General features: G+C 35.3%; 1 protein-coding gene across 1 annotated transcript; it reads right to left on the minus strand.

Moving 5' to 3' along the window:
• Positions 1-2,334: 2,334 nt before the first annotated feature.
• Positions 2,335-16,345, minus strand: LOC105333580 (5-phosphohydroxy-L-lysine phospho-lyase). The gene is made up of 11 exons (XM_034457063.2): positions 16,187-16,345; positions 14,554-14,672; positions 13,527-13,686; positions 13,192-13,266; positions 11,904-12,003; positions 11,541-11,749; positions 9,389-9,483; positions 8,932-9,056; positions 5,905-6,059; positions 5,001-5,090; positions 2,335-3,919 (listed from the first exon to the last, which is right to left on the minus strand). The coding sequence occupies exons 1-11, from the start codon at positions 16,240-16,242 to the stop codon at positions 3,667-3,669; spliced, it is 1,437 nt and encodes a 478-aa protein (XP_034312954.2). The 5' UTR covers positions 16,243-16,345; the 3' UTR covers positions 2,335-3,666.
• Between the last annotated feature and the right edge of the window lie 6,796 nt (positions 16,346-23,141).

Here is a 23,141-nt window from a genome sequence, read left to right on the forward strand (position 1 = left end):
ATTTTACTACAGAATTGCACCCTACATTTGGTATGTTCCGTCTGAAAGTCATCTTCCGCAGTTTTTTTCTTCACTGATAAAGGTTACCGGGTATTAAATTTTACAATTTTAACATAAAGAACATTGGATAAACTGTAAACAATGTTGTTACATTCGCCCAAGAAGTCTTTAATATCGAAATATTTCTTAAAGCAATATGAGCTGTATTTTTTAGAATTTTATTTTGTTGCAAAATCCTGCTAGAATGATAAGTCTGTATATAACTTAAACTTTTATGATAATTAAGATTTGAAAAAAATCATAAATTTTTGTCAAAGGAAATATTTTTCTTCTAAGGAATATATAGCTGCAATTTTTGTACAGGACAACAATAATTCAGTTTCGCTCCAAATAAGGCTTCTTAACGGCCTTTTCCACAAAAATATGGCTAACAGAAATTGAAAAACCGTGATATTTTTGTCATTTTAGTAGGAAAGAACATTTTAGTAAAAAAAAAATTCAACATGAAAAATGCAGCTCATATTGCTTTAAATGCCTTCATAAAAAAAATTTTCGCGAATGAACGCGAAACTTAAATATAAATATTTATACGAGGACCCCTCGACCTGAAGAACAATGACTGAAAACAAACATTAATTTTAAATAAAACAAAATAATCTTATTATTGGGAGTTGATTTTAATCAACTCTCCTATGCACGAAAGTGAAAGTGTTTGGGCCTAAGCACAAATCAACACCGCTGTCAACATTTAGTTCTAATCAATAAATTCGATGTAATGAGTTCTTAAGCATCGTTTTTCAAGGAAACTAATTTATGATAAATGGGATAAATTTATAGATACCTTATAAATAGATAAATGGTACGAACAATTAAGATAACTTTTGAAGTCGTACAATTTATGTATTCCTACGCCAGAGTTCAATATAGTCTCGTTCAACCAGACGCTCGGCTGTCTCCGTAAATCTCCGACAAGCAGAGAGTCTCTCTTGCTTGTCGGAGATTAACGGATACAGCTGAGTCTGGTTGAACGAGACTAGAGTTCAATTTTGCTTGGATCCATACAATTTCTCATAACTATTTCGATCACTGATAAGTAGTTTGATGGACAAATTCTTTGAATATTACACATGATTGATATTTTCACGAAATTCCTGTTGGAGAATTCATATTATAAAAAATGTGCGTAATTCACATACTTATAGGAATTTACTTGCCATGCATGCAAAATAATATCGTTGATTTTGAATAAATAATCGATAAAATCAACTCCCGTCAGTACTTCAGTACTTTGATATAAAGATGTAAATGAATCAGATTAAACCTTATACAAATTGATATAAAGTCAAACGTAAAGGAAATCTTTATTTTTAAAATCTTTGTACTGATTTTCAAAGGACATAATGCATCGCGCTTCTCCCATTCTCACAATGGGCGCAGTATTGTAGAAAATGAGGCATCAACATAATTTAATTATAACAATTTTAATACAAATTAAAAGTATTATTTTAAAAGTATAATTTTAGAATTGAAGGGATATCATTTATCAAAATGTTAGAATATATGTTCTATCGCCGCGACATAAATTAACGTCTTGTTAAATATCACAAAGATAAGTCAACCTGTGAATTGAAAGTTTTCAGCTATATTGTTCAAAACTAGATGACGTAAATTCGTCCTCTAAATTTATCACATGTCATTTAAAATCAGTTCTAAGATTTTAAAGGTTTCCGACGGTTGAATTTATATTAATTTTATAAGAAGAAGATAATCAATGAATGCCTGCAAGTTCGAACACAGGACGAACAAATGAAAAAAAGATAAAATGATGCCGTAACTTCTTATCTACTTGGAACATATAACATCTAAAATGTTATGAAGTTTTATCAGATTTATTATTATCTCTATGTAAAAAAGAAAATTTTGTCTTCATAAATCAACGTAAAACGGATATTATAATAAAAATAATGAATAATAAGTATTTTATGATTTAAAACTAAAATGTGTTTGTTTTCAATCGTTTTTCTTCGTAAAGGTTCTTGTATGAAATGACAATGGTTTCGCGTTATTTGCAAAAGTTACGCGTTTATTCGCGAAAGTAACGAGTTTATTCTCCAAGCTTTGCGTTTATTCGCGAAAAAATATTTTTTTATCTACGAAAATGAGCTCAATGGGCTTTCGTAGTGATGCCCTTGATATCAATTGAAAACGATTTCTGTTGTAAACCTAGAATCGTAATATTCGTTTAGAGGACAGAACACAAGTATTTAATCAATTTGATAAAATGAATTTCCGGTATCCGTGAGAATTGAAAATCAATGGATTTGATAAAACCACTGTAGTAAACATATACTCTTTATTTCCTTTTCAACAAACTAGGTACATTTGCAAATATTCAAACATTTCATAATTGTAAAGTAACACTATAAATTGAACACTAATAATAATCACAAGCTATTCTATAATGCTTCTTTGATGAAAACCTGACTTGAAAATCAACATAAAAAATAGCAGACACCAAAACAGGGGCCTGGTGGAATCTTAATGATTGTTCAAAAACATGTTAACTGTCTGTCAGTTCAGCTGCCTACAGGTTCATAAACTATATGCAAGTTCTCTGACAAATAGCTGCTTACACTCATGAACTTGTTCAGTATCTGTCAGTTCACTAACAAACGGCTGCCTACAGGTTCATTAACATGTTCACTATATATCAGTTCATTGAAAAATAGGTGCCAACAGGTTCATAAACATTTTCACTATTTGTTGACAAACAGGTGCCAACTGGTTCATGAATTGAATGCTGAATAACTGACTTTAAGTCATAATGCTGATGAGAAAAATTATGTAAACCAACTAATTTTTGTGATAAATCACTTCATTTACTATTGAAGATTTTTGAGACCGAGCCCACATAAACCATCTGATACAAATACAAGACATTTTTAAAAGAATTAAATATTTTGCAACCAGCAATCACGAACCTTGCATTTTTGCACATAATAAAAGTTGGTTTACAGTAAAATTGTAACAGTTTCTGACTGTAAAGTTAACATAATTGTTAACCTTAATAATATTTGGTTACAAGTAAAAAGCATGTGCATAAATATACCATACCCAAAGAAAGCAGAATAAGTCTTGCTCTAAAAATGTTACTTGTTCTTAAAAAATAATCCAGACCCCTCAGTTAAAAATATTTTTTGACAGCTTGCTTCATGACAAGTTTGTAAAACCTGTATTAACTCTTACTTTATATCCATCAATAGTAAAACAAGGTATGTTAAAATCAAACAATCCTGAAATATAAGGTACCCAAGAGACCCTGGAATATGGCAATAACAAATGTACAATTTTCTACGACAAAAACTGTGAACACAGATCTTGTACAAAAAAAGAAACGTTTGAAACACCCAGTTAAATTGTGCGAGGCAAAATTCATTGTTACATTGATTCATGTTGCATTGCATACATATCTGAATAACAATTATGACCAGGTCAAGAAAAAACCTGCAATTAATGCTGAACGCCTTAATAAAAGGCATGAAACCACAACACTTCTAACGATCCTCCTTTATCACTCTACAAATCTACCTCTCACCCCCATTTCTCCATTAAGTGACTGTCCTCTAGAACCCCTCCCTAATCTTTCTCCCCTCCCACTGGTTTGACCTAGGAGACTGCTGCAGTCCTGCCCCAGTTCTGATTTAAGTCCCTAGCACTGGTCGTGGATTTTTCTACATTGTCAATGATGTCCCCCAGGACTGTCTGAATCTCAACCTTCTGGAGGTCAGTCAAAATCTCTGTCAACTTGGAGCAGAACTCATCTACATTTTCCTCACTGAAACACATAGGGGGCTTCGTCTTTAGGACGTTATTGTATGGGCCATCAGAACTGATGAGGATCCGAGCTTCATCCTTCATTCTGAAACACAAAACACATAGTGCATAGTATGTAAAACCTAAGATGATAAACACAAGAAACATAGTCAAAACAAAGATGATCAAGTCTAACATACTATGTTGAGTTCTCTCCCTTAGATTATAGTAGATACAATGTCATGTATGTTAATTTTTCTTTTATGATATAAGAGACAAAAATTTAAAATGTGTCTAAACACCATGAACAATTTGGCGTAACTGGATTCTTAAACAGAAAACAGAACCTGACAATTTTCCTAACCATCCATATGATATGGTCCAGAAATTTTTTCCAAGGGGGGGGGGGGGAAGTCAGAAGCCTATTTTTTGGTAATTTTAATATGTAAATCTATAAAATCAGTTTTTCAAAGGGGGGATTGACTTTGCACATATTTAACTACCATGTACTTAACTGATACACAAGTACATGTAGCAGAGTGGACCTTAGATAGGATGTTCTATCGTTATAATGACAGATGTAATAATGACCCGGTTTAACAATAGAATTCATCCCATATACTTGCTTCATAGCAAATAACAAAGTATTCATAGGAATAGTCAATCGTCACACTGAATTGGCACAATAATACGACCTGCACTTTAAGAACACTACTCACGGGACTGAGAGATCGATATTTTTAAATCCAGAAAAAAATCCAAAGGCGTAAATCTTTGATATGAAATAAATACAAATTATGTTTTATGAATCATAACAATTCTACCGAGGTAAAAATTGTCCAAAAAAAGTCACTAATACACCGGTACCGTGTCCTTTTTGCCTGAGCACGTCACGCACCTGCTACCTGTCCTTGCGCCATTTTTAAACTCCTTATTGGTGCAGATTATTTTTAACATACCTAAAATCAACGCGAAGCATATCCACTTCGCAGCTGCTTCATTGCAAGTATATGGGACAGATTCTTACTGTGACTGTGACTGGTCACCGTTAGATTATTCTTTCCAAGTGGACCTAGGAGTTAATTGTTTGCCCAAGGTCCACCATCATTTTGTTATATGAAACACATTCAAGTAAAACTTAGAGAGTGCAGACTTACAAACTATCTAAGATTATTGTAAATACTGACCTTCTGACCACTGTCTGAGCTTCCTGTGTGGCCGGCTCACGTGTATTGCGGTCCCTTACAAGGTCAATACCAAGAAACAGGCCACGGCCCCTGATTACACAAATGATAAATGTCTGTGAATTAGGGATCACCACAATTTTAATTTTTACATATCTAATACACTTAATATTGAGAATCAATTTCATGCAGAATTGTCCACTTAAAAATGATCTTTGAAACTTAAAGCTGCTTGGTCCGATTTTTTTGTTAATACAGTATCAAATGTTTTTCCATACAAACAATTTATCTTAGAAAGTTATGGACTTTCTCCTATTTACACGAGCAGAGTCAGTCTGCTTTCAAAGTTAGAAATATTCAAAGTAAATAAAAATAATTTCTTTTTGGGCAAACGAAAAAAACAAACCAAAGTGTATCACGGGAATGTTTAGATAAGGAAACCATTTGGTTTCGTCCCCCGAATGATTGGGGTTATTCTACCCGCTTGCTATGCATCGGTTGTAAAGAAAGCAAACTTCAGGAATATTCGCGAACAAAACGTAGACATGTTTATTTGTAATTTGTCTGATCATTTCAACCTTTATTTAATGCGATGTTAAAGTCGTAATGCAACCATACCATTCTCGTCGTCAGGGGTGAAATTTAACATGAGGCGAAATAACGCGGTACCCTTTTTTGTCAGTTGTTTGTTAGCAAATTTTTATACGTATTTTTCTTCATTGAAATTTAGCTAAATTGACCGGAAAAAACTGCTGCAATGTCTATTACAATACATATACTAGGCATAGCCATCATTTAAAAGCGTGCATAAAATTTGATATAAAATCGGACCAAGCAGCTTTAACTGTATGCTGTTAAAGGCAAATGCAAATACATGAAATTTTCAATAATGGAGATCTTCACCTACCTGACATCTCCAATGATGGGGAAATGCTGCATTATCTCCTTCACTTTGTTGATCCAGTAGTTGCCGACTCTCAGGGCGTGTTCCTGGAGCTTCTCATCCTCAATCACATGAAGCACAGCCAAGGCCACTGCACAGGAAACAGGGTTACCACCATACTGAAACATACAGACACTGAGTTACCATCATACTGAAACAGACAGACACTCGGTTACCTTCATACTGAATTATACAGACACTGGGTTACCATCATACTGAATTATACAGACACTGGGTTACCATCATACTAAAACATACAAACAATGTGTAACCATCATACTGAATTATACAGACGCTGGGTTACCATCATACTGAAACATACAGACACTGGGTTACCATCATACTGAAACATACAGAGACATTGTTACCATCATACTGAAACATACAGACACTGATTTACCTTCGTACTGAAACATACAGACATTGGGTAACCATCATACTGAAACATACAGACACTGGGTTACCATCATACTGAAACATACAGACACTGGGCTACCATCATACTGAAACATACAGACACATGGTTACACCATACTGGAACATACAGACACTGGGTAACCATCATGCTGAAACATACAGACACTGGGTTACCATCATACTGAAACATACAGACACTGAGTTACCATCATACTGAAACATACAGACACATGGTTACACCATACTGGAACATACAGACACTGGGTTACCATCATGCTGAAACATACAGACACTGGGTTACCATCATACTGAAATATACAGACACTGGGTTACCATCATACTGAAACATACAGACAGTGGGTTACCATCATACTGAATTATAAAGACACTTGGTTACCATCATACTGAAACATACAGACGCTGTAATACCACCAGACAAAAATAGACAGACACACAGTTACCACTGTACAGAAATAGACAGACACACAGTTATCGCCGTACAAAAATAGACAGACACACCGCTACCACCAAACAGAAATAGACAGACACACAGTTACCACCATACAGAAATAGACAGACACACAGTTACCACCATACAGAAATAGACAGACACACAGTTACCACCATACAGAAATAGACAGACACACAGTTACCACTGTACACAAATAGACAGACACACAGTTACCACTGTACACAAATAGACAACTGTATGTAACTACATTTTATATGTATAACATTATTCACAGACTGCTGTGGAGCAATGGTTGTGCTTTGGGTTAAGGCTCTCTGATCTACTGATTTTAATATTTAGGGTGGAGTGTTCCATACCAGCTGTTGGCGCTCTCAAGATTTTCATTGAAAAAATTTGCCATGCTTTATTTCATCATAGTATGCATATGGTCCATAAAGCCTTTGTATACTGTAAATTCCTAATTAAACGCGAGGAATTTATATCCGTGTAAAATCGCGAGAAGCATCCCTCGCAGATTTTAAAACCTCGCAATTATTTTCTGAGAGTTGATAACTATAAGAAATATGGATAAATGTTCCGCGTTTGCGATTTTATATTCTCGCCATTTGATACAAAACAGCGGGATCGCGGAATTAAGTACTCGCGTAATATAAGGAATTTACAGTACTATGCAAAAATAGATGAGTACTTGTATTGAATCTATACTGTATACATATATATATAAATACACTGTATGGTGATAAACTGACAGAAAGTGTAATGATGTTAGACAGACACAGGGTTACAACTTTACTGATATTGACAGACATGGGGTTATCTGAAATAGTTAGAGAGTTCCATACATGATAATACTCAAACAGATAGGGCCATTGCTACATCCTACTCAACATCAAATACACAGAGATAAACAAGCAAATGGAATGTCCTCTAAAGGCAACAAATATGGGTGGTTTTATCAATAGTACTAACAAGGTCAATGGTTTGACTCTGAATACCACACTTACATCATTTTATAAAAATTAACTATAATGGTCTGTAGTTAAATACTTCATTTCAACAGACTATGCTGGTTTGTAGTTAAATACTTCATTACAACAGACTATACTGGTTTGTAGTTAAATACTTCATTACAACAGACTTACTGGTTTGCAGTTAAATACTTCATTACAACAGACTATACTGGTTTGTAGTTAAATACTTCATTACAACAGACTATGCTGGTTTGTAGTTAAATACTTCATTACAACAGACTTACTGGTTTGCAGTTAAATACTTCATTACAACAGACTATACTGGTTTGCAGTTAAATACTTCATTACAACAGACTATACTGGTTTGCAGTTAAATATTTCATTACAACAGACAATACTGGTTTGTAGTTTAATACTTCATTACAACAGACTATACTGGTTTGTAGTTAAATACTTCATTACAACAGACTTACTGGTTTTCAGTTAAATACTTCATTACAACAGACTATACTGGTTTGCAGTTAAATATTTCATTACAACAGACTATACTGGTTTGAAGTTAAATACTTCATTACAACAGACTATACTGGTTTGCAGTTAAATATTTCATTACAACAGACTATGATGGTTTGTAGTTAAATACTTCATTACAACAGACTATGCTGGTTTGTAGTTAAATACTTCATTACAACAGACTGGTTTGCAGTTAAATACTTCATTACAACAGACTATGATGGTTTGTAGTTAAATACTTCATTACAACAGACTATACTGGTTTGTAGTTAAATACTTCATTACAACAGACTATACTGGTTTGTAGTTAAATACTTCATTACAACAGACTATACTGGTTTGTAGTTAAATACTTCATTACAACAGACTATGATGGTTTGTAGTTAAATACTTCATTACAACAGACTATGCTGGTTTGTAGTTAAATACTTCATTACAACAGACTTACTGGTTTGTAGTTAAATACTTCTTTACAACAGACTATACTGGTTTGTACTTAAATACTTCATTACAACAGACTATGATGGTTTGTAGTTATATACTTCATTACAACAGACTATGGTGGTTTGTAGTTAAATACTTCATTACAACAGACTATGCTGGATTGACTGTACTTACGGTGTTGAAGTACTGCATCCCCGAGGCTTTGAATTTGTCGGATATGGCCTGGGTTGTCACCACCGCAGCCACTGGATGACCGTTTCCCATTGGTTTCCCCATGGTAACAATGTCTGGCTCTACTCCTGGGGAGAGTTCAAACAGAGAGATTATGTCTTCAGAAGGTTAAGATAACAGGTGAAATAATTGATGCACTATATAAATAACTACAGTTATTTAAATATTCACACAGTCTTGAAACAATTAAAATAACAATAATCCATAGTTTGTTCCATTTTCTGAGCTGCTATGTATCATTTATTTGCAAAGATTTTACGTTTATTCCCAGGATTTTGTGTTTTATCAGACAAATTACACTATTATTTACAAAAAAATTAGTATAACTGATTTTGAAATAAGCTTAATAGGCTTTTGTATCCCATCATTTTAACATGCTCTGTTCCAGCACTAGACTTACCCTCAGGCTGGAAGGCCCAAAAGTGAGAGCCCACTCGACCAAAGCCCACCTGTACTTCGTCAGCAATACACACACCTCCAGCATCATGCACATACCTGGGGAAATTAAAAGAGGTCAGGTTGGCTACAACAAAACACTAAATTCCTGTCTTATTATCCAGTACCAGAAGAGCAAAGATAAAACAGACTTTATCAAACAGTCAGAAAAAAATACCTCATGTTAATAAGTGTGCATCCATCTTGCTAAAATAAAAACACCAAATTCTTTGGGGCTTAATTAAAATTGTTTCAATTAAAATTAAGATTGAGAATCAGTTATTTTAACATTGCAAGTAATTACTAGATTGATTTCTCAGTCTGATAATGTAGTTTCATATTTCTTTTTTTTCCCCATATGTAGGCAATAGGATATGTCTTCCTTTTCAAAGAAATTTATAAGAAGTAAAGAAGACATAACTTAATCATGTCTTCTTGTCAAGTTAATTAGCGTTGTTACTAATTAGATCATTAAGTGTGTCAGTAATATCCTGCCCTTCTTCTTCACTTAATATATGTAGCCAGTACTTCACAGGCTGTTAACCCACTTCAAGTGTTAATTAATTACATGTACCGGTAGGTGAATTTATCTTTTAAGAAAAACATCCCCCCTAAACAAGCCAAAAAATCAACAAATCATTCAAAAGAAATTTGAGCTCTCCACATACTTTTTTTTTCAGGACATTCAAAATGTTTCAGAAAAAGTATCTTTTATATGCAGTATACTTAAGTTACTTACCCCTTCAGTTTCATTAAAAATATGATTTGTTCCTTTGTTTTTAAAAGGTACCACTCTGGTTTTTATTGGAATTCTTACTAACCTGTTTGAGGTACCCTGATGGTTTAATAAGGGCAGTAACTCACCTGTAGACCTGTTCGAGGTACCCTGATGGTTTAATAAGGGCAGTAACTCACCTGTAGACCTGTTTGAGGTAACCTGATGGTTTAATAAGGGCAGTAACTCACCTGTAAACCTGTTCGAGGTACCCTGATGGTTTAATAAGGGCAGTAACTCACCTGTAGACCTGTTTGAGGTACCCTGATGGTTTAATAAGGGCAGTAACTCACCTGTAGACCTGTTTGAGGTAACCTGATGGTTTAATAAGGTCAGTAACTCACCTGTAGACCTGTTTGAGGTACCCTGATGGTTTAATAGGGTCAGTAACTCACCTGTAGACCTGTTTTAGGTAACCTGATGGTTTAATAAGGGCAGTAACTCACCTGTAGACCTGTTTGAGGTACCCTGATGGTTTAATAAGGGCAGTAACTCACCTGTAGACCTGTTTGAGGTACCCTGATGGTTTAATAAGGTCAGTAACTTACCTGTAGACCTGTTTGAGGTAACCTGATGGTTTAATAAGGACAGTGACTTACTGATTTATTTAATGTAAATCTATGGGTTTAATAAGGGCAGTAAATTCCTTGTAGACATGTTTGAGGTACCTCTTAATTCCGACTTACTAGTAGATTTATTTAAAGTAAATATATGGGTTTATCAGGGCAGTAAATTCCTTGTACACATGTTTGAGGTACCCTAGTCATATGATTTTAATAAGGGACTGACAACATATAAACCTGTTTGAGGTATCCTATGGATTAATTAGGACACTGACTTACTTGTACACCTGTTTGAGGTACCCTATGGATTAATTAGGACACTGACATACTTGTAGACCTGTTTGAGGTACCCTATGGATTAACTAGGACACTGTCTTACTTGTAGACCTGTTTGAGGTACCCTATGGATTAATTAGGACACTGACATACTTGTACACCTGTTTGAGGTACCCTATGGATTAACTAGGACACTGTCTTACTTGTAGACCTGTTTGAGGTACCCTATGGATTAATTAGGACACTGACTTACTTGTACACCTGTTTGAGGTACCCTATGGAGAAATTAGGACACTGACATACTTGTAGACCTGTTTGAGGTACCCTATGGATTAACTAGGACACTGTCTTACTTGTAGACCTGTTTGAGGTACCCTGTGGATTAATTAGGACACTGACTTACTTGTACACCTGTTTGAGGTATCCTATGGATTAATTAGGACACTGACTTACTTGTACACCTGTTTGAGGTACCCTATGGATTAATTAGGACACTGACTTACTTGTAGACCTGTTTGAGGTACCCCTCGGGCATTATGATCTGGCCTCCACAGCTCTGCATGGACTCGGCTATGTACATACACAGTTGTTTCCCCTGTTGGTGTATTTTACTGATCGTGTCCTTGACCTCCTCGGCGTACTTCTTTCCGATCTCTGCCGGGGAGTATTTATCGTCCCGGTACTTTCCTCTGTAGGAGTCGGGGCAGGGCACCTACAGATCAAACCGATACATCTCTATTTCATTGGTGGATTCAGCTGGGGAACTTTTATTAGGTTACAATGAGGGAATATAATATCTAAACATCATTTTCTTCTTTACTTGATGTTTTAGTTCTTGGATAAAGAGAATGGAAGACTATTGATACCACGTGGACAAAGTCTGGTTTTAAATGGGAGCCGTCCACATTGGTGTTGAGTTTGTATGGGCTGATGTCCATCACAGAGCTGACATGGCCATGATAAGCACTGAAAACAACAACAAAGCTATCAACTGAGGAATTATTTTCTCATAAAAAAAAGTTTTAATGCCTATTTTTTTAAAAATAAAACTAATTTTACTTAGACTACATACAAATACTGTCGCTAGAGCTAATATATCTTATATATACCGGTACTTAAATTAAATACAAGTACTGTAGCTAGAGCTAGTATATCAAATGTGTAGAGAAGGAAAGAGAAAGTATATTTAATAGGTTTGCGAGATAAAAATAATTTAAATTCTGAGCAGACAAGACGTTTTTCCGCTGAAATGAATGAATAAATTTTAAAAAATGCAATATAATAAATCTCCAGGTACAAGCAAGAGCTCTGTTCATAAATTTGTTTAATTGTCACAAAGAGTCAGAAGGGTCATGTCATTAGACAAGATAACATCAGGTGAACAAGTTCTCTCCAAGAGGCAGAGCTTGTGCATAATAAGTAATGATTAAGCATGGGACATAATAACAAGAAACGACTGACCCACTTAGGTACAGTGCATTCATTAATTACCTTGCTTGTTCACCTCTCTTAGATGTGGATGTAGGCTCTTAATTTTTTTGTCCCATTTTTACTCAATTAATTATTTTCATTTAATTAATGTTAAACATTAGACGGACAAACGAAGATAGCGGAGGTCAGTAGAGACGTCATGCTGTCTTCCACACACACTGTTTCTTCCCTTCTAATAACTATTACAAACTTACTAGCACTGAACAGAATTTGACCTAATTCAGTAAGTTGTTTAATGCACATACACACAACATTGTCTGCATTTTAAAAAAGTAAAAAAGTGTTCCTTCATTTTTACATTAGAGCTATGCTTCTAATAGTTTGACGTACTCAATTGAATGGCAGTAAGAGAAAATGTAGTGAACAAGTCTTTGACAATGCATCAAGTTTGATAAAATAAGTGAAACTCCTATTCAGCATGAATGAAGTATTTATATACATGTAGTTATTGGTACTCTCGAGGTTTTTTGATTCAATTTTCAACAAACAGGAAGTACATTCTCAATGAATGCTTGAAAATCTAAGCTGTGCAAAATCGGAAGTGGCTAAATCTGTTTACACATACAGTACAACCTGGTTATACTGAAATTTTCTATTCTGAATTCAGCTATCTGAATTCCTGTAAAAACTAAAATGAAATGATATTGTTGAGTAGACACTTACTGGTCCAGGGTTATCATCTCTGTTCCTCGGGTGTAATGGCGGGCTAAGCGGATCGCTAAGTCATTGGCCTCTGACCTGTAGGAGAAAATTTGATTTCCCTTATTGGTTTACCAGCTTACAGGCAAATTGAATCCATTTGAAGCAAAAAAACAAATATTCCTATCACTATTCATTGTACTTTATTTTCAAATGTTTTTACCATTATGATTATTATTGAATGCAGTCTTCTAATCACTTCATTTCACTCAATAGCTATGCATGCGTATGTTATTCTTACTTAAGGCACAACTTTAAGAACCACCTGAACAAAACTAAACATTTTCAATAATACCCACCCAGAATTCACTAGGTAGACCACACAAAGTTTCTCTGGGAGGGTTTCAGTCAGTTTCTTGGCCAGGAGTACTAGGTTGTCGTGGAGATAGCGGTTGTTGGTATTGAGGATTCTGATCTGTTTACAAGCCTCATCTGCTACATATGGATGACAGTGTCCGACTACAGAGTAAAACACTCCAAATCATCATATTGTTCTCAATTGTCAACGATACAGGAAGAAGAAGTCTAAAATGGAGCCATTGAGAAGCCCCTGTCCAAGAAAAAAGTTCCTTTTTATCAAATAAATGTGTTAATTTTCCAAATTGTCTTTACCCCTCAAAATTAACATTTGATTTATAGGAATAATAAATTAGAGCATTGTGAGCCATGTGTTTATCAATGATTATCGATTTCAAAGAGTATTCTTACAATGATCTATAAACATGATTGGACCTTTTAACATCTTAGATGCAACTCAGTGACATGTAATGTTCACTTTAATCTTAATTAATTAATTGAAGCTAAGGGCAGAGCAAGGAATGAAACTAGGAGTTAAACACTGAAACATCATAACATTACAGGAGAACTCTAATGTCAAAACATCAAGCAAAATTATTGTTTATTTCTAACTTTGTTTTCATCATTTCAAGAATAGTTCATTTTTATGAAAACCAGATTATTAAGACTCATAGGTAAATAAAGATATTTGAAAACCTTGTTCTATACAAACTGAATCCCTGTTATAATTGAGACTCTTAATCGTGTAGGCCTTTGTATTGTGTAAGCCCCTGAAGCCCTGAAACAGTTATCAGCCTATATGTCTACACATTTGATAAGCACATTGATAAATTCTAAGACATGTTTGATATGGCGGACAGTGACTCCCATCCCAGGCTCACTGCCCTGACAAAGGGACTTGTCAAAACCCTTGATAAGGCTTCCAAGGTTTATTGACCTCAATATTGGACACCTAAAATAAGTAAATCATTGTAAGGGGGTGCCGAGTACAAGAAACAAAAGGTGTCGTGTGCTGCAAGGTGTGAGTACCGTGGCAGACGTTGTTGATACAGTCCAGGTACGAGTTCCCGTCCTCATCCACCATGTACTGGCGCTCCGCCCGTACAATCTTTAACGGGTCTTCCTTAAAGAACAGCTGACATGCCTCACTAAAAAATAATAAAATATAATCCAATGATGCAATAGTCATGGCAAGAAATAGTCCACAAAGTTTACTGGGAATAAAGGATGGGAGGGTGGGGGTTTTCAAATGTCATACTGAAGGAACCCTTCAACATAAGATTGCAGGTGGTAGGGTAGGAAGGGAGTACATCAATATTTTATAATATATCTCCAGCTACGATCAAGAACTCTCAATTTATGAATCAAAAATAGAAATTTAAAGATATACACAACTGTAATCCTAAGAAATGACATGGTTATATCGTTTATTTTATTCATTAATATGTGTATATCACAGCATTTAATAAACAGTCCTCCATGGCTTTAATGACAAACTTGTCTCGTGCATTCACATTAATTAATTCATCAAAGAAAACAATGGTAGTTATAAAAGTGCAGTGTTTAATTAAAATGCAGAGGAAGTATAGAAATTATGACAAGTGGACGGAAAATCAGGTTAAAATGTTAAAAATATCTGGACTAGTCACAAACAAATCCAGATATAACAGGTAATGACCAAACATCCATGTGACCAAGTTCTCACAGTCAAATTTTGATAACAAGAACGATTCCAAGGCAAATTGTTTCTGGTTTTTTGTCCTATTAAGTATGAGACTGTCTAGCTGTTATGAATAAACAATTTACATTATCTAAATAATCTATGTTGCATAAAACTGAGCATATATAGTGTACACAATACACTCCTTCATACAGCTATCGAAACTAAAACCCTGTTTGAGAAAATGACTTTGGTGGAAAGAAACAAATTTAATCCTACTATTAATCTTATCGGCACAACAGCAGCTTATGACTTATCTATTTTCCAGGCAGTTAATTCTTCGGTAACTGTTTATATATGTGATATAGCCATATTCTGAATTATTATTAACAATGTGATGTTTTTATTTTAATTAAATCCTGTTCAAAAGAGATAAATTAACACCTAACACAACAAACAGCGGGTTTTACCGGTCCGTTCTTAATGAGAGAGGGGGGAAGGAAATACGCACTTCTCCATTTTGCAAATAAACATGCACATGCATTGTGCTCTTAATCTGGTTTCATGCATTCACATCATATCGTAACCAGACTTGGTAACCTTGTGTATTAATGCTTAGGCAGGCTTTCCCTTAACATGTCATGCATTGTTTACACGATCTTCTGCAGTGTGTGTAATTCTACAGACATTGAGCATGAATTATGAGCATTGATATCGGTGTTTGCTTTGGCACTGCGCCACTGCACTGTCTCCAGAGATTGTAATAAATAAACATGCATCGTCGGAAAAAAAATGATGCCTGATTCAATTCACTACAGCAAAATATCAAATACAAAATGGTAAGAAACTCATAAAATCCTATCCTATTTAGTAACGACATGGCGGCTGCTGAGCTTGTAAATTATAACACCAATGCAATGTTGGTAGAGATCGAGCCCCCCGGATTAGTGCAGGGATTAACCAAAGCTGACCGTTGTCAAGTAAACACTAAAGCATTCTTACCTTATGTGCTTTTTCCGTAGATGGATCGTCTCCGTTTTCGATAGTTTTTTATCCATTCTTCTGAAAATTGGTTGTTCTCACGAATCGAAAATCAATGCGAAGGACACAGAGAATCCACGTGGTTTTGTTTTCTATTTGCAAGCCACGTGATACGTATATTAAAGAGGCGTCCCCACGCTAGACCAATCGTTTTTCTCGCTCTGCATTAATTAGGCAATCAATCGTCTAGTTCTCTCTTCTTTTTTTTCTCTTTTTTTTAAGTTTATATATATTTTTCACTGACTTGCTTGCCTCTAGCAAAGGTCCATTAACCTGTGCCATTTTTTTCAAAGGTTCACGGAATGTCAATGACCGAAGATATTGAGAATATCAACACAATAAAATCAATGCACATATGCATGAAATACATGTATATACTACTTGCGGCATTCAATGTCTTTTTCTTTTATATAGCCTATATATTTATCGTAAAATTCGCAAAAGATTATAATGTACTTCACGTAAAATGTTTAAGTAGTCTGGAATATATATATATTAATAATTTTTTATATACCATTTTCCTAGCTTTTTTTATTTAAAATGATTTTGAAATAATTGGTACGCCAAATATCAAAATCATTGATGTGAGTTACCCCATATTCAAGATATTCAACTTTAAAATTATAAATAATAGGAATATGAATACTTCTCATTTTAAAAATTTATTTTGTTTTCTTACATGTAGTACATAAATACATCGATATTCTAAAAAAAAAAAAATTGAATATGCTGATCATGATCGAATGGAACTATATTTTTCAATAGTTTAAGGAGTATGCCTGGCTATAGTAATATATTTTAACAGATAGTACGCACTGATGAAATATATTAAAAAACATAGAAAAACGGCAGATATTTCATATCTAAGTTTTTAAAGAAGTCATTTTTAACCACAATGTTCCGCAAATGTAAATCGCTCGGCTCGTTCGACTTAATCTTTTGTCATCTTGAATAAACTGGTGAAATTTGTTCATTAATGTCCTTATGATAAACAGTAAAAACTCATAGTTCTATCAAGCCCAATAACAAATTACATGTATCACCTCTTCAAAATTACTTTGCAAACAAAGGGGAAGGATGATAGGAGGGGGGGGGGGGGGGTTAGGTGGCAGATGAATTGTATGTCTTAAAATAAGTCAATTAGTCGCTATATAAAACTTGATTTTTTTGCCTTGTCAAAAGCAATGTGGGGGATGGTACAGTTTGTAACGCATGTGATTATAAAAAGCAGGGTTTTTAAAAATTTAAGGGGGTGTGCTTGGTTTGGTGCCTATTAGAGAGAGAGAGAGAGAGAGAGAGAGAGAGAGAGAGAGAGAGAGAGAGAGAGAGAGAGAGGGATCATAGACCATAATAATGAAATCATTTAATCAATCAGAAGAATACAGAAAAAACTCCTAATTTTTTAAGCCGATGATCAGTAAACATCATTGATTGATGTTTTCTATTAACAAAGAAACAATGACATGTACATCCTTGAAATGAATACTAGTACATGGTTGTATGTCAACAACAACAAAAAAACAATGGTAACCGCATGCAAGCCTCTTAGCACTTATTCAGAATTGCCGATTGAATCGTGAGAAAAATTGCTTTATCCTCGGGAATCAGTCTTACAAGAATAAAAGTCACGACAAAGTTACTGTGGTGTAACTCCATGTGAGCCAAGTTGCCCAATTATTGGGCTGTCCGCTTGTTCATGCAAGACAAAGATTCAATCCATGTCATTCCATGTCCCTACATCGGTCTGATGTAAAAGCTATAAACAAAACACACGAATACTTGCTAAACGTTCGTCAATAAAGATGGAACTTTTGCGAATTGGGAATTAAAGCTATAGTGCAAGGTTATAAAGGCGAAAAGCGATATTACGCCTCTTTTTCGCCAACTTCAAACTTTTACCCTCGCATCTTTGCTTTTTCGCCCCTTTGCCTTCGAAACCTTAATTTGCACTCGCAGAGATCTTCGCCCAAATGCGGAGATGCGACGTAACATGCGCGGATTCAAACGCTTTACAAAACGTACGCGTTCGAATTTCCCCGTTATTTAATGAAAAAGAAGGAGAACAAGAGGCCCATGGGCCACATTGCTCACCTGAGCAAAAACAACCATGATAAAATCTGCTTTATGGAGTCATAAATACATGTAAATTGAGCCCCTTTTGTTGGTGGATGATTTCAGAGTCATATTACATTCTGACCATTGCAGTTCTCAAGAAGATCAAGATCAAGAAGGGCAAGTAGATCGATTATTGTTCAGATAAATATAAACTACATCAAACTTTGAACCCCTTGTGAGGCCCCAGAATTATAAAGGACCGTAATCTATATAACGATTGAAAATCAACAAATGTCAAGATGCTTGCATATAAGTAATACCATATATTACATAACATTTGAGTTTTTCAGAATAATCAAGTTTATATCGTATGTAAAAATTTAACCACCACCCATTGTTGCCCCATCCTCACCCCTGGGATCATGATTTTAACAAATTACCTATAGATGCTTTAACAGAAGTTACAGCTAGTCTGACCAATTGGTTTTTGGGAATTTTAAGAAGATCAATATTTTCAAAGATTTTTCTCTCTATATATTTTATGTAAAAATTCGACCCCTGTGTTGCCCCACCCTAACCCCTGGGATCATGATTTAAGAAACTTTAATTTTTGTTACCAAAGGATGCTTTCACACCAGTTCCAGTTTTTCTGGCAAATTCGTCTTTATAAGAAGAAGATTTTAAAAGATTTTTTTATTTACCAGTATATATATTCCTATAAACGCGATGACTTCAGTTTTTTTATAGTCAACTTTCCTTACTTATGTAGCAATATACCTTCATCACCTGCATATGGTGTTTTAGTCTCTCAGTTGATTCGATACGCAAGGGCATGCGCTTCATATGAACAGTTTCTAAGGCGAAGCAAGCTACTGACAAACAAGTTGATAAAACAGGACTATCAACAGTCTCGTTTGAAGTCATCTTTTCGTGAGTTCTATGGTCGATACAACGACATAATCAGCAAATACAATCTTCCACTGGGTCGCATGCTGCCTGACGTTTTTCATTCTAATTGTTAGACCATAATTAATAACCTAATTGTTTACGGACTCTTCCGGGGGTTTTCCCCCGATTACGACAAAGAGCACACGGCGGGTGTGACCGGTCAGCAGAGGATGCTCACTCCTCCTAGGCACCAGGGCTGCGTTTTACAAAAGAACTTACGACTTAAGACCAAAATAACGAATGCTAATAAATCCTCAACTAATGAATGATTTTTTTCTTATGGCTGGAAAATATAATTATGGTAATTAAAATATTTGTAAACAAATGGTTTTATGTCAATTTTGTTCTTTAAAGATCATTTTATGAAACTGTTAATATTTACGACTTTGTCGTAAGTTCTTTTGTAAAATGCAGCCCTGATCCTTCTTCTATCTATTTGGAGGTCCGTGTTGCTCTGCTTTGATTGTGTGTTTCGTTTTATGGATTTTTGAGATGGTTCACGGTTTCAAAAAAGTAACAGCGTCTCTGGCCAATTGATTTAATAAAAATACCAACAAATTTTCAATAATTCTAAATTATCTCCCTTTTAAAGTGGAACCTCACCCTTTATTTGAACAAACTAAAAGACCTTCCCCTATGGATGCTTTGCGCCAAGTTTGGTTGAAAATTGCGCAGTGGTTCTGGAGAATATTATGGAAATGTGAAAAGTTAACGACAACGACGCCGACGACAGACATGAACAAATTTTGCAATTGAAAAGAAAAGCTCAGTTGGATGGCACGTCAAATTCACAAAAATGAGCCAAACATCGTTTCACATTTGATAAATTAGATTTATCGACTGTTAACTATAGTTTACGAACCACAAACTATAGTTAACAACTCGTTAACTATATATACATAGTTTTCTTCTGTAAATTTATATTTAAACGGTTGTAAACTATAGTTTACGAATGATGATATAAGTTTATCTGTCTTCAAATAACGTTAACAATAGATTTTGCTGATAGATATTGATTCACATCCCTGAACTAATATTTAAATTCGTTAACTATAGTTAAGAGTTGTTAATCATATTATAAAATCTTAAGACTATATTTATCAGATAAATTATGTTATGCAATCGCAAATGGCTTTATTCAGTGTAAACTATAGTTTTTCACTTCTAAAACATAGATGATCGCGTTAACTATGGTTTACAGGTGTGAAATATAGATTAACAGCGCTAAAAAAAGTTTCACAGATGATAAACTTGGTTTATCGACTGTTAACTATAGTTTACGAACGATAAACTATAATTAACAATTGTTCATTGTTAACTTTAGTTTTGCGAACTGTTAACTATAGTTAACGATTCGTGCAAATCTTTATTGCATAGATGATCACGTTGATTGGGTTTACAGATGTGAAATATAGATTAATGGCGTTTAATAAAGTTTCACAGATGATAAACTTGGTTCATCGACTGTTAACTTTAGTTTACGAATGCTAAACTATAGTTAACAATAATTTATTGTTAACTATAGTTTTGCGAACCGTAAACTATAGTTAACGATTCGTTAACTATAATTAACGATCCGTTAACTATAGTTTTCATCTGCAAAACCATATTTAACGGTTGTAAACTATAGTTTTTGAATTATAATCCAAGTTTATCTGTCTGTAAATAACGTTAACGATGAATTTTGCCGATATATATATATATTCACATCTGTAAACTTTAATTTGCATTCGTTAACTATGATTAATAGTTGTTAATTATAATTTCACAATCGTAAAACTATATTTATCAGATAAACTATGTCATGCAACTGGAATTGTTTGTTTTCAGTGTTGATTATAGTTTTACACTTCTGAAACATATATGATCGCGTTAAAATGGATGTGAAATATAGATTATCGTCGTTTACTAAAGTTTTCTGTCCGTAAACCATAGTTTACAACCGCTAAACCTAGTGTATCGACTGTGAAACTGTGATTAACTCATTTTTGTGAATATGGCGTGCCATACACTTAAACATCGGCTCAGATGAGCTAACTAGTATAATAGCCTGATTTTTTAAATGGAAAATTGTCCTCTACCTCCTTTACATCCACCAGTCAACTTGTAACAAGTTTTCCCTTACATAAATGAAGGTATTATGTTTATTAAGAAGCCAGACATTATTAAGAAAATTATGCGAAATTAAAGGGAAAATACGGATTTAGAATGCATTGCTGGAATACATCCGGAACACCTCGGCCCTTACACAGAGCCAAAGATGTAGATGGAAATCAAAATTGCTCTCTTTAAGTCTCTCTAAGATAGGTTTGAAGGTTTTGGCAATTTTATACCTACATATACACGCTTGTTTAATCATATAATAGTAGTAGGCCTTTATACATGTATACGCTACCACGGTCTCCTTTATACATGTATACGCTACCACGGTCTCCTTCACTACCCACCAATGAAGAGGTTATACGTGTATACGCTACCACGGTCTCCTTCACTACCCACCAATGAAGAGGTTATACGTGTATACCCTACCACGGTCTCCTTCACTACCCACCGATGAAGAGGTTATATGTGTATACGCTACCACGGTCTCCTTCACTACCCACCAATGAAGAGTTTATACGTGTATACGCTACCACGGTCTCCTTCACTACCCACCAATGAAGAGGTTATATGTGTATACGCTACCACGGTCTCCTTCACTACCCACCAATGAAGAGGTTATACGTGTATACGCTACCACGGTCTCCTTCACTACCCACCAATGAAGAGGTTATATGTGTATACGCTACCACGGTCTCCTTCACTACCCACCAATGAAGAGGTTATACGTGTACACCCTACCATGGTCTCCTTCACTACCCACCAATGAAGAGTTTATACGTGTATACGCTACCGCGGTCTCCTTTATACATGTATACGCTACCACGGTCTCCTTCACTACCCACCAATGAAGAGGTTATATGTGTATACGCTACCACGGTCTCCTTCACTACCCACCAATGAAGAGGTTATACGTGTACACCCTACCATGGTCTCCTTCACTACCCACCAATGAAGAGTTTATACGTGTATACGCTACCGCGGTCTCCTTCACTACCCACCAATGAAGAGGTTATGTACATGTATACCCTACCACGGTCTCCTTCACTACCCACCAATGAAGAGGTTATACGTGTATACGCTACCACGGTCTCCTTCACTACCCACCAATGAAGAGGTTATATGTGTATACGCTACCACGGTCTCCTTCACTACCCACCAATGAAGAGGTTATACGTGTACACCCTACCATGGTCTCCTTCACTACCCACCAATGAAGAGTTTATACGTGTATACGCTACCGCGGTCTCCTTCACTACCCACCAATGAAGAGGTTATGTACATGAATACCCTACCACGGTCTCCTTCACTACCCACCAATGAAGAGGTTATACATGTATATGCTACCACGGTCTCCTTCACTACCCACCAATGAAGAGGTTATATATACGCTACCACGGTCTCCTTCACTACCCACCAATGAAGAGGTTATACGTGTATACGCTACCACGGTCTCCTTCACTACCCACCAATGAAGAGGTTATACGTGTATACCCTACCACGGTCTCCTTCACTACCCACCAATGAAGAGGTTATACGTGTATACGCTACCGCGGTCTCCTTCACTACCCACCAATGAAGAGGTTATACGTGTATACCCTACCACGGTCTCCTTCACTACCCACCGATGAAGAGGTTATACATGTATATGCTACCTTGGTCTCCTTCACTACCCACCAATGAAGAGGTTATACGTGTATACGCTACCACGGTCTCCTTCACTACCCACCAATGAAGAGGTTATACGTGTATACGCTACCACGGTCTCCTTCACTACCCACCAATGAAGAGGTTATATACGTGTATACCCTAC

The sequence above is a fragment of the Magallana gigas genome, chromosome 7 (assembly GCF_963853765.1).
Source record: "Magallana gigas chromosome 7, xbMagGiga1.1, whole genome shotgun sequence".
In the NCBI taxonomy this organism is placed as follows: Eukaryota; Metazoa; Mollusca; class Bivalvia; order Ostreida; family Ostreidae; genus Magallana; species Magallana gigas.